A 14,105-nucleotide genomic window follows, 5' to 3' on the forward strand; every position below is an offset into this window, starting at 1 on the left:
TTTCTCATCCTTTGACATATAGCCTATGTGTGTGGCTTTTTATGAACCTGTGGGTAGCTTGTTTCAATACGCTTTTGGAGTCGACATTTGTATAGAACCTGTTAACGTGGCTAGTTTCATAAAACCTGTGGGTGTGTCTAGTTTTATATTACATTGTGTGCAATGCTAGTTTCTGTAATTATGGTTTTATATAACCTGTTGGTGTTAAGTTCCATAGAACCTGTTGGCGTATCTTGTTTAATAGAACCTGGTGGTGTGGCTAGTTTTATAAAATCTCTGGGCGTGACAAATGTCATGTAACCTGTAGGAGTGGCTAGTTTTAAATAACCTTTTGGCGTTTCTTGTTTTATAGAACCTGTAGGCGTGGCTAGCTAGTTTTATAAAACCTGTAGGCGTGGCTAGTTTTATATAACCTGTGGGCGTGGCTAGTTTCATATAACCTTTTGGCGTTTCTTGTTTTATAGAACCTGTAGGCGGGGCTAGTTTTATAGAACCTGTAGGCGTGGCTTGTTTTATAGAACCTGTAGGCGTGGCTAGTTTTATATAACCTTTTGGCGTTTCTTGTTTTATAGAACCTGTAAGCGTGGGTAGTTTTATAGAACCTCTAGGCGTTGCTAATTTTTATATAACTTTCTGGTGTTTATTGTTGTTTAGAACCTGTGGGCGTGGCTAGTTTCATATAATCTTTTGGCGTTTCTTGTTTTATATAACCTGTAAATGAAGACATGGCTAGTTTTATAGAACCTGCGGTCGTGGCTAGTTTCATATAGCATGTAGGCGTGGCTAGTTTTATAGAACCTGGTGGTGTTAAGTTCCATAGAACCTGTTGGCGTATCTTGTTTAATAGAACCTGATGGTGTGGCTAGTTTTATAAAATCTCTGGGCGTGACAAATTTCATGTAACCTGTAGGAGTGGCTAGTTTTAAATAACCTTTTGGCGTTTCTTGTTTTATAGAACCTGTAGGCGTGGCTAGCTAGTTTTATAAAACCTGTAGGCGTGGCTAGTTTTATAGAACCTGTGGGCGTGGCTAGTTTCATATAACCTTTTGGCGTTTCTTGTTTTATAGAACCTGTAGGCGGGGCTAGTTTTATAGAACCTGTAGGCGTGGCTTGTTTTATAGAAACTGTAGGCGTGGCTAGTTTTATATAACCTTTTGGCGTTTCTTGTTTTATAGAACATGTAGGCGTGGTTAGTTTTATAGAACCTCTAGGCGTTGCTAATTTTCATATAACTTTCTGGTGTTTATTGTTATTTAGAACCTGTGGGCGTGGCTAGTTTCATATAATCTTTTGGCGTTTCTTGTTTTATATAACCTGTAAATGAAGACATGGCTAGTTTTATAGAACCTGTGGTCGTGGCTAGTTTCATATAGCATGTAGGCGTGGCTAGTTTTATAGAACCTGGTGGGTAGGCTAGTATTATATAACCTGTAGGCGTGGGTAGTTTTAAAGAACCTATGGGCGTGGCTAGTATCATATAACCTGTAGGCGTGGCTATTTTCATATAATTATGTAGGCGTGGGTAGTTTTAAAGAACCTATGGGCGTGGCTAGTATCATAACATGTTGGCGTTTCTTGTTTTATAGAACCTGTTGGTGTGGCTAGTTCTCTAGAACCTGTGGGCGTGGCTAGTACCATATGAACTTTTGGCGTTTCTTGTTTTATGGAATCTGTTGGTGTGGCTAGTTTCATATAACCTGTAGGCGTGGCTAGTTTTATAGAACCTGTGGGCGTGGTTAGTACCATATGACCTATTTGCACTTCTTGTTTTATGGAACCTGTTGGTGTGGCTTGTTTTAAAGAACCTGTTGGTGTGGCTAGTTTCATATAACCTGTTGTCGTTTTAAATAATGTTTGGATGTAGCTAGTCTTATATAACCTGATGGGTGGCTAGTTTCAAATAAGTTGCGGGCGTGGTTAGTGTTAGAACATGTTGGTTGTGCCAGTTTTAAATAAGATGTGGGCGTGGCTAGTTTAATAACACCTGTTGGCGTGAAGTGATCTAATTGCAGTTTTCGATTTGATGAACGGGCTTTGAGAGATAAACCATATATGGGTTTTTCCAGTGCAATGTGTATTTCTCCTTTAGAAACTTGTAATTGAATCCAAACCAAATGCAAAAGAACAAGTTGGTCGTTTACACAGGTATTTATTTCGTTGTGTTTATATAAAATCATACAGTATAATACTTATTTTAAGAGGTCAAACAATATTATGTGCACATTAAATATAAATGTACAATTAAGAAATATTTGGTCGAAATAATTAAAAGATACACATTAAAAAATGAAGCATACACAATTCAAAGCATGTTTAGAAAGTGTGTTACATAACATTTTGCGTTCTTTTTTTTAAAATCAGCATTGATTTTCACACTTCTATTGTGTATATGGTCCCAAGTTTTGAACGGTGACGTTGCCGGATCTGGCATTCAGGCCGTTGTAAACGCCGTTCGCATGGTAGCGATAGGTTTTTCCATTTTTCAATTTAAGCTCCATCTCGGCCTCGTACTCTGTGTCAATGTCGTCTGCGTACATCGTTGCATCCCCGAGAATTTTCGTATGCGGTGGGCATACCAGCGGCCACTTCCAGGACTTCGTTTCCGTATGGGATGTTGAAACTGAGTGTGTGGCCGATGACGACACGGTCCAGCTGAAACCATCCGTTGTTGAAGCAACTGCCGGTATTCCGGCGGTCACCTCTACGCTAATGGTCATAGAAAGGGTCGCGGTCATGCTCCATTCTCTTTTTATTGTCACGCTCCTTGACCCACTCAGCTCGAAAGTCTGCTCACGAGCTGTGCCGTTGCTAAACACCTGGTGGGCCACCGTTGTCGGCGTACTTGCAACAATCTCCATATCCAACTTAGGATATTTCACGTTCATCAAAGTCGCTCGAGAAATAGTTTGAAGCATTGCAAACCCCAAACGGTCAACAGCATCGCCTGCTCCTCCAAATATTCCACAGCAGATACCGGAACCCACGTCTGGCCAATAACGACCGTCTTCCGTAAGATTGCGAGAAAATATTCCCCAGGATCGTTGTTTGTCAGTCTCTATCCAAATCGGACCCAGTCGCCGACGCGATAACACCGATGAGTAAGGTCCACTGGCTTGGACATTTAGCTTCGTTATCAGTTCCCCGGCTCGGAAAGTGAATTCACCGGGCGTTCCCGCGCGCTTGCCAACTAATTTGCTACTCCCGTCACTCATCCAAACCTCAACGCCCGAAATAAGCCAATCATCTTTCCAAGCTTTTATTTTTGTCAATACAGCTCCTTTGTCTAATTTAACAAAGTCAAACTGAGCACCACCTTCACCGCCGGAAGCATTGTTGTCCGTAAAATAATCTTTACTAATAGTGCTGTCTGGAAAAACAAACGGCATCCTTGCTGTCTGGGAGATCAACGGGCAATGAGGAAAAGGCAATGTAATGAGATGGCATCTCATTTAAGTAATGTTGCTGGCAAGTAGTCGAACATGCAAACGGAAAAGATAAGTTCAATTGCTAAGTATTCTGTTAAGGATATAGATAAAAAGGATATCAATGGAGTGACAATAGTATACTGTTAAAGCTATCATTAAGCTAAATGCGTCCGGTGTATAAAGAAGCATTTGTTGTTTTTTCCGTTGGCCACAATGATAAATGTTGATGACCAAATATAATTTTGGTATCATTTGAACAGTTTTGCTTGGTAATTACTATATATATATAAATGATATATATGACCGAAACAAATTATTGCTGTTTATCTTTAGTTTATAATGTCACGTAAATGCGGACACAAAATAACACATTTTGGCAATATTTGAAGGCAAGAAAACATTTAAACTGTCTGACTCTACTTATAAAACCCTTTCAAATGATATCACAATAATATGAAGTATCCAGACACACACAACACATACTACTTGTACCTCAGATATCTTTACTACTTGTAAAGATAAGTTTGTACTCACAATATGATTACAATCAGCCTTAATTTTGCTGAATGGTTCAGTGTATTCGCATTTGAACGATTACTAATTCGATTTGACCTTTTTTGGCATGTGCGATAAGCGACGTTTTACATTCCTGAACATTATTGTTGGTTTCCAATAAAATGGTATGGTATGTGCTATCAACTATAACTTCGTCAATTAGTATATGAGCTGAGAAAGTGCCACACGAAGTGTTCAAATTGTCCGAAAGAAAATTGACTGTTTTATATAAAAGAAACTTAATATTTAATTCGTTAATTGTCTGTAAAGGTATGCACAAGTTATAAAGTAAATGTTTACGCATATTAATTACCGACTAATGATGAGGGGAAGGTTCGAGTTATGACCAAACAAAGTTGTATGGTACCAATACCATAATTGCGACGAACAATGTCAAAGCTTACAAGAACACACACTCTAGCTTATGCCATAATTGACGTAACTGCACGTATACCAACATTATGGAGTACTAAGAGTTTATAACAACACTACTATTTGTATTTCATTAAATGGAAGTAATTTGTGTTCAATGACAATAATGTATGGGTGATGATTCCTTCATTTATGGCTAGAGCATTTCCGAAGTGTGTGTGTGATATGCTTGTGGTGTTTGTACATGTATTTGTGTATATATGGTATGTGATATACACAAGCATGACTACTTCACAGTGATATAAAAATCTTTACTGGTATATTGAACATATAATTTAATGCTATATTTCTCCTTCTATATATGAGTAAACATAGGACTGTCGTAAATGCACTCAAAATTGATAACGACAACCATTTAGTACATATTAATGCATTGTTGAAATAAAGAGATTATTCGTAAAACTGACACTTGATCAAAGTGTCAAGATGTGTCAATTGGAGATTACAATGTTACAAAGTGTTTAACCGATAAATCTTAACAGCCCACTATTACAATCAAAAACATCGTTGTCCTGTCGTTTGTAGCTGATGTAAAGAGCAAACAAACATCCTTTTTTGAATCTCAATGGTATGTTGTGATGATATCTTTAATTAAAACTTACTACTAAGTACTGACTGTGAAGTTCAACGTACTAAAGAACTTACGTTTTGCATGGTGTTTAGCGATAACCTTTTACAAATTTTCAGGGATAATTTTTAGGGTACTTTATGTAAATCAACTGCAAGATCTCGGTTGACATAAATATCCCTTCTGATTTAAATACATTGATCTCAATATAAAAACAGAGAAAAACGACATAACAACTGAAATATGTAATGTTTAACCTGCCTTTAAATCACATTATTCACAGTGCAGTAAATCGAAAAGTTTTTTCAGAGTAAAACATTCATTATTTGCTGGTGAAGTAAGGAGTAGACTAAATTTTCAGAAATAAAATGTTATAATATTTGGGTTCAAAAAGCATTTGCAATTTTTCAAAAAAGTCTACAGACGTCGTTGTATAAAATGTCCCAGACTCCAGAATCAACAGTGTATTGTGGTGATACTGATTATATCCTTTTAAAAAGGAAAGACATTCAAAAAAATAATGAAAATTAGTGGATAATTATATAATATATTTATTTCCTGGTTACCAAAATGCAAATATGTTTCAAAAAATAGCTACAAATCACCACAAAGCCGAAATGAATTGTTGATTGTGTAGTTCTGCCCTTTTCGACAGATTTCTAAAAAAATAAAGACATTTCCAGATTATGCAAATGCCTTTTTGTAAGAAATATGATAAAAATATTTTTTTGTAAATTCAAGTTCAGTTATATTGAGCTACACATGTTGCAACGGATATATGTATCATGCTTGCTTGATATTGATATTTATATGAAAAACTACGGAAGCAAACCCAATTGATTGACATAGGGTAAATGCCAAAGACATAGAACAAAAAAAAAACAATCACAAACCAGAAACATGGAACAATAGCACACAACTCCACAAACAACATAGCACACATATACTATATAGAAAACTAGGTGTGTTTATCAGGGATTGTTAGGTACCACCTTGGAACGGTCAGTAAAATATAAATTTACTGGGGGTTTTAATCAGTATATGTGCACAACCTCACTCTAAACTTCAACACTAAGGAAATGTTTTGGTCCTTCAAACGACTTTTGCACTAGGGAAGGCCCTTAATTATCCTACAGTTATGGAAACACACTAGTAATGCATTTTGGTTTAAACTTGACAAAGTCACCTTAGACTGTGCTGTCTGTATAAAGGTTAAGTCTAAACCCAGCACGTTTCCTTTACTACAGATGTTTTTGTAAGTAAAAACAAATGGTAAAATAGTTTTCTCTTTTTTTATTTTAATATCTCCCATAATACTCTATTGTTAACAACAATACATAATTACAGTGTGTGTATTAAGCATCATTTGAATATATTGTGTATTACCTAGACTAAGCCCTCAACCAAACGAACGACAACTTATAGTTTAACTGGTGTTGAATATAACTGTATGTCTTCAATGTTCGAATATTGTTTTTGTTTACACCTTCTTATTTCCCGTCTAAATGTTAAATTAAGAATGGATCTTTCAGCATTTTGAATTTTGACAAAACACGCCTCAATGTATTACATTGTAAATATTCTAAAAAACGATTGTTTTCAGAATGTAAGTGTTTTTATATTATGGGATTTATCTGCCACACATGTGTTTCGAGATTTTTTTTGGTCAATTTGTAGAAATGACATGGACCAATATAGTGACAGCAAATCGTCTGCAAGTTTTTATGTGGCTAAAACGGCCAGAATAAAAACAATTACAACAGATACGCCTATAAATATCGCAAAACAGTATATAAATAACTGCCACTGATGGAGTAAATCTTGATGTTGATAATAATTGACATCCACTTATCACGAATCCCGGATTTCGCAATCTCAAGTGCCGTTAATTACGACGCAATCGAATACTGGCTTATATTGTTGCTAGACGGCTTAATTAAGATATAATTTGGTGTAATTTGTTTGCGAAATGATTTTGAAAGTAACTCATATTGACCCGCGAATTCCGGCGCCCTGTGTGATTTCGCAAAATACACACAGAAAAACTGGGGGTTTCACTCGCCCGTGTTCTTCCCCCCCCCAGGTTTTGAAGAGCTGGGAGGAATAAATGTATTTATATGTGTTTATGTCGATGAAGGTCTTATCTCCACACGTTGAAAGCAATAAAAAAAATGTAGAAAATTAGTTAATATGCAGCTTAACAACAACACGTAAACTACATGTATCTAACCCGTAAAACTGTTAGAGCTTGAACTTTTTCTATAATATTCTTAATCTACCAGTATAAATCGAATTGTTTAGCTTTTAAAATATATGTATTACCAGTATTAGTGTAAGTATTATAGTTAACATGTATATACATTGGATCTCTTTTATGTTACCAACACACACATATATTCAGTGATAAGTACTGTTAATATATTGTCTTATAACTACCGAAGTTTTAATGACCCTAAACATCGAAGAGATATTCTGATTGTTAAGAATAAATCAGCTGTTAGATACTGCCAGCAGGATATACATTTTGTCACATAATACCTAAACAACTGTACTCCCATTGGAAATGTTTGTGTTATTGAACTTGTGATAGGTCAAACTAACGTCGCGTTGCTATTCTAATCTTTAAATAAAAATAAAGATGCGATGGTTTATAATACTTTGCTGGAAAACAGTGGCAATAATATTATTCTAGGTATGCAACTGGACTCCAGAATAATAATAAGAGGTTAATACACGGCGTAGCCGGGGCGTTGAGTGATAATTGGCCCGAGTGACTCATAATGATCCAAGACGTAGCCGTGTATTTAACTCTTTAATACATATGGGTTTTTTTTCTTATTCCGTAAATTTGAAGGATTCTTTTTACAGTTTACCTGCAATCCAATTGTGCATTTTTTTTACTTCTGACTTGACTTTGTTGAGTAAACTCACTCTCAAATTAAATTTAGCTTTTGAGAGTAAGCCAAAAAGGAAAACAACAGTATGTTGTCATTTTATGTTCCCATCAATTTCAATTGTTCAACTTGAAACTTCCTAAACACGTCTATCCGATATTTTCTGTACGAATAACTGACATCTGTCGCTTCATGTCTTGAATATCACGATACTATTTAACAAACACGAACAAGTAGCAAGTAGAACGACTGTTTGTTCTTAAAAATACGTATACCTCGTATTATAGATGTCAACATGTTTGTACAGTGGTTGGTTTTCAAGTAAATACAATTTTGCCGCTTCCTTTGTTTTCTTTTTAGAATGTCAACGCGGAATAAACAAAACGCCGCCCTAATAGTACACACTGGTTATGAAACACTAGCATAGTTTCCTAAATGCACTAGCGTTTGCCTCTCTTTATAATTTTAATAATTAATCTGTTCAAGCAGATCAATAAATTGTAATAACTTAGTTAAGAAATTATTTTATAGTCGCCAAATTTGATTTCAAGACAAAAAATGAATTCACGTGCGAACGTTCTACGGGCAGAAAAATGATAATCGATACTCGGCCTGGGTCGCAAAACTGATAATCGCTGAGTCATGCAAATAATTGCAGAATCCCTGTACACATGTGTTACTATATATAGTAACATATGAATTAACTAGTTAATATTTGAGGTCAAATAATGACTCCCAAGTTTTTAAAAAAAAAAAACAATTTTAGTGTAATCGAAAAGTTAGATAATCAGTCTTTTCTTTTGGTTTGGCGATCTGGGTTCTTGTTCTCAATACCGACATCAATATCACAAAAACACAGCTTATTAAGATTAAAAATGACAGGACAAAAGTTATTGAATATATGAATAAAATTAACATTCTCAATGCCTTCAGGGAAAAGCATGGGACATTAAAAATACTGTTGGAGAAGGACCAACCTGATTCAACAGAGTCGTTAAGATTTTTTTCTAATATCGAAAATTTAACTACGGTATATGAGGGGTTGTGCTATAAATGTAATTTACAGATCATTTTATTGTTCATCTTGACATTAACTTTGAAACCTGTAGGCGAGGCTAGTGTTATGAAACCTAAGGGCGTGTCTAGTTTTATAGAATCTATGGGCGTGGCCAGTTTTATAGAACCTGTAGGCGTGGCTAGTTTTATAGAAACTGTGGGTGTGACTTGTTTTATAGAATCTGTGACCATGGCTTGTTTTATAGAACCCGTGGGCGTGGCTAGTTTTAAAGTACATGCGGGCGTGGCTAGTTTTATAGAACCTGTGGACACGCATTCTAGATAAGACTTAACATGAAATTTTACAGTATTTTTCTCGGACAAAAGAGGGGACCGCTTGGGTGCAAGATCAGTCTACTGGAAGAGTAAACAAAGTTTTTGGAACACGCCCACATACCACCGAATATAGGTCACAACTTTAAAGTACCAAAATTTGGCCCATAACGTTAGAAAACCCGTTATCGGGCTGGGTCTGGTACTCACTACAATGAACTGGCTGAGCCCTACCCAGTAGTTGCAATAGTGGACTCGCCCAACTACAACACTTGATATGTCACCGCATCGGAAACACTTATTTACTAGGTGGCTTAAACTATAAAAAAGAAAATGTTCTTGCTATGTCTCGAAATCACCGATTTAAAGTAGACACAGTCCCATCAAGTTGATGAAATACGTTAAACACAGAACTACCAACCAATACAACTTATCACTCTGGAAAAAAATAATCGTAAACGCTAATACACCACTCTCAAAATTTGACCAAAGAAAATAAACATGCCGATTTCTTGCTGGGTCTAGAACCCTCTAGAATGAAGTAGGCGTAGCAACACCTTGTAGGTATTGGATAATAAACGCCTACCTACCACCTCACACATGTTTGCACTCTAGTAAAGCTCGTGCTTTTGTTTTCTAGCAAATGCAAAACGAAAAATTCAAACATGCTTCCGACTGGGTTTGATTCTCGTTTGAGTCAGTTAGTGTACCACCAAGAAGGTTGGGCATGGGACTCGCCAACCTACACCCCAATTAAAGTCACCGCTCTAAGAAAAATCGAAATCTGAAACGATTTGAAATATGTTTCCTTCGGAGTATGGTGCACAGTAAAATGAGGTAGGAGGTGCACCAACTAGTGGTTGAGATGTACCACCCTGTATAGGTCAACAATGTGGGAAATCTCATGACCTCATTTAGAACACTGGCAAAACCATTGGAAACCCGTGTTCTGACTTGTTCATGTTCTCACGCGAGTTAAGTAGGCGAAGTTTACTTGAATCGAGTTCAGTAGTTCTCCTAGAGAAAATATAGTGTGGAAAGTGAATGTGAAACTAAAACTATACAGACCAACACCGTCAAGTGTCATTATCCTGATAAAGCTACTTCAGCTTGAAAAAAATAATAATTAAACATTTATTTGCTAGCAAGAAAAGTGAATAAGGGCCAAAAAGTGATGTGTTCACACAATGAATCGTTACAGCACACAAATGCCAAATACTACTACTTGAAAAAGAACTCGCGTTTTCAAACTAATCCCCCTGGAAGCACAACCTTTCACTAAGAAAACATGATTTAAGGATACATGCCCATTAACGTTGTTATACATTTGAAATTCTGCAAGTACGTTCGGTAATTTCGTCACTGATCCATTTATTTTTATGAACTAAATCAGCACATCAATTTGTTTGTATGCAAATGGTATGCCTGTAATGGGAAATCTTTTGAAGCAAGGTTTCAAAAAAGTCTTCTTTAAGACAATACACAAATGCGTGTGTTGACAAAGAAATTGAATCAAAATGAGGCAACGTCATCAACAAACCATCGTTTATGAGAGGTTCCGCTATTTGCCTTGCACTTGAACAGCATGTCTTATATTAAGTAAAACATTTGGATAATTCTTTGGGTTGTATTTCTTTGACAATAACATGTTATCAGTTGTATGACTAACAATAAAATAATGTAAAATATTATTAATTTGTATAAATGCAAATCACTTTTCCATACATAGAGCTATAGATGAGACACAAAGGATTCTTCTAATAGATGTTGTCAGGAACGGGATCATGAACACATCAGGTTATAATTATTACAAGGTGCGGAACCGCCATTACCAACGCCCCGGACAAAAAAAAACGCCAAATATCTATGTTAAGGGGATGAACAATAAATAAAGCATGATCGGCAAAAACATGCTCTGCTCCTCTTCCTCCTCCTCATCATCTTCTTCTTCCTCGTCTTCCTTCTCCTCCTCCTTCTCCTCATCCTTCTCCCCCTCCTCCTCGTTACAATATTGAAAAGATTCGCACTGACGACAAGTTATATTTTTATTGCATTTATATTTATAATACTGTACGATATATGTATAATTATATAATGTATTTGCTTTACAGTAGAAAGCTAATATGTATTGTATGTATTTGCACTTGTTACATTGTTAAAATTAATTAAAAGAAGCCTTAACCTAAGCCTGTTATCTTTTTTAATGAGAAATTGACGCTAACGCTAACAAATAACACAAAGGTTTATGAAACGCACCAGCGTATACACAGTCGTCTGCTTAATCTGCTTGAAATCATATCGATAAAACTCTAACTCACTCGTTCACTCACTCACTCGTTCACTCACTCACTCGTTCACTCACTCACTCACTCACTCACTCACTCACTCACTCACTCACTCACTCACTCACTCACTCACTCACTCACTCACTCACTCACTCACTCACTCACTCACTCACTCACTCACTCACTCACTCACTCACTCACTCACTCACTCACTCACTCACTCACTCACTCACTCACTCACTCACTCACTCACTCACTCACTCACTCACTCACTCACTCACTCACTCACTCACTCACTCACTCACTCACTCACTCACTCACTCACTCACTCACTCACTCACTCACTCACTCACTCACTCACTCACTCACTCACTCACTCACTCACTCACTCACTCACTCACTCACTCACTCACTCACTCACTCACTCACTCACTCACTCACTCACTCACTCACTCACTCACTCACTCACTCACTCACTCACTCACTCACTCACTCACTCACTCACTCACTCACTCACTCACTCACTCACTCACTCACTCACTCACTCACTCACTCACTCACTCACTCACTCACTCACTCACTCACTCACTCACTCACTCACTCACTCACTCACTCACTCACTCACTCACTCACTCACTCACTCACTCTCTCACTCACTCACTCACTCACTCACTCACTCACTCACTCACTCACTCACTCACTCACTCACTCACTCACTCACTCACTCACTCACTCACTCACTCACTCACTCACTCACTCACTCACTCACTCACTCACTCACTCACTCACTCACTCACTCACTCACTCACTCACTCACTCACTCACTCACTCACTCACTCACTCACTCACTCACTCACTCACTCACTCACTCACTCACTCACTCACTCACTCACTCACTCACTCACTCACTCACCCACCCACCCACCCACCCACCCACCCACCCACCCACCCACCCACCCACCCACCCACCCACCCACCCACCCACCCACCCACCCACCCACCCACCCACCCACCCACCCACCCACCCACCCACTCACTCACTCACTCACTCACTCACTCACTCACTCACTCACTCACTCACTCACTCACTCACTCACTCACTCACTCACTCACTCACTCACTCACTCACTCACTCACTCACTCACTCACTCACTCACTCACTCACTCACTCACTCACTCACTCACTCACTCACTCACTCACTCACTCACTCACTCACTCACTCACTCACTCACTCACTCACTCACTCACTCACTCACTCACTCACTCACTCACTCACTCACTCACTCACTCACTCACTCACTCACTCACTCACTCACTCACTCACTCACTCACTCACTCACTCACTCACTCACTCACTCACTCACGCTTGCTCAAATTGAAAGATAAATTAACAAATTCAACAAAGAAAATTGTATACAGATAACAGAATGTATTTCTAAAAAATGTATCACTAAAACGTGCAAATAAAAAAATAGGACATTAGGCTAAAACAACAGGTTGAAATACTTGCAAAATGAATTAACGTTACAGCAATATTATATAAAGCACTTCCCTTATATCTGACAAATAAGCATATTGTAAAGGTATAAACTGCTAGAAAAAATCCCTGACCAATGTACCCACATACTGCGTACGAAATAAGCAATCAGAATGATGCAATCATTTACGAAATTGGCAACAACAATTCATCAGACTAAGTCCTACGAAAACTTTAACTTATAACAGCTCGATATCAATAACAAAAATACATTAGGAATAGCTTGAAATAAATAACATAATAGAAAATAAATGGTCCCCATATGTGCATATTTTACCGTTACGGACTGATTTATCTTCTATATTAAACAAGAGGGTCCTAAAGGCCCAGGATCGTTCACCTGATCCAATTCAATTACCTTTCTGTAATAAGTACATTCTGACCAGATTTCCTATAGATAAAGTAGAAAATATAGCCTCAACAGTGTTTGAACAATGTTTTCTATGAGTTGACTTCGTGACCTAGTTTTGAACTCAGGTTACTCAGTTTCAAACTTGACATAGACTTCATAAACTAAAACATTCTGACATAGTTTCATGGTGATCAAAGAGAGAATGTAACCTTTACAGTGTTTACAAAGTTTTTCTATGATTTGACCTAGTGGCCTGGTTTTTGACCCCTGATTTCCCAGTTTCAAACTCTACCTAAAGATCAACTAGAATAACATTCTGATCAAGTTCCATGAACATATGGTCATAAATGAGGCCTCTAGAGTGTTAACATGCTTTTCCTATTATTTGACCTGGTGACCTAGTTTTTGACCGCACATGACCCAGATTCGAACTTTTCCTAGAGCTAATCAGTATTCACATTCTGACTAAGTTTCATGAACAAACACTTATAAATGTGACCTCTAGAGTGCTAAAAAGCTTTTCCTATGATTTGACCTAATGACCTAGTTGTTGACCTCTAATGAACCGGATTCAAACTTGACTTAGAGATTATTAATATAAACATTCTAACCAACTTTCATGAAGATACAGTTATATATGTGACCTCTAGAGTGTTAACAAGCTTTTCCTTAAATTTGACCTTGCGGCCTAGTTTTTGACCCAGATTAGAATTTGACCTATTGATTA

The 14,105-nt window shown here is 37.3% G+C and overlaps 1 protein-coding gene across 1 annotated transcript; it reads right to left on the reverse strand.

Annotated features, from left to right (window-relative positions):
- Positions 1-2,378: 2,378 nt before the first annotated feature.
- Positions 2,379-3,386, reverse strand: LOC128210554 (aerolysin-like protein). Its single transcript, XM_052914903.1, has one exon. It carries the CDS (start codon positions 3,384-3,386, stop codon positions 2,379-2,381), a length of 1,008 nt encoding a protein of 335 aa, XP_052770863.1.
- Positions 3,387-14,105: the final 10,719 nt, after the last annotated feature.

The sequence above is a fragment of the Mya arenaria genome, chromosome 12 (assembly GCF_026914265.1).
Source record: "Mya arenaria isolate MELC-2E11 chromosome 12, ASM2691426v1".
Classification (NCBI taxonomy): Eukaryota; Metazoa; Mollusca; class Bivalvia; order Myida; family Myidae; genus Mya; species Mya arenaria.

Coding starts and splice junctions, on each gene's coding strand:
- LOC128210554 (XM_052914903.1), bottom strand. CDS start 3,386: ATGCCGTTTGTTTTTCCAGACAGCACTATTAGTAAAGATTATTTTACG.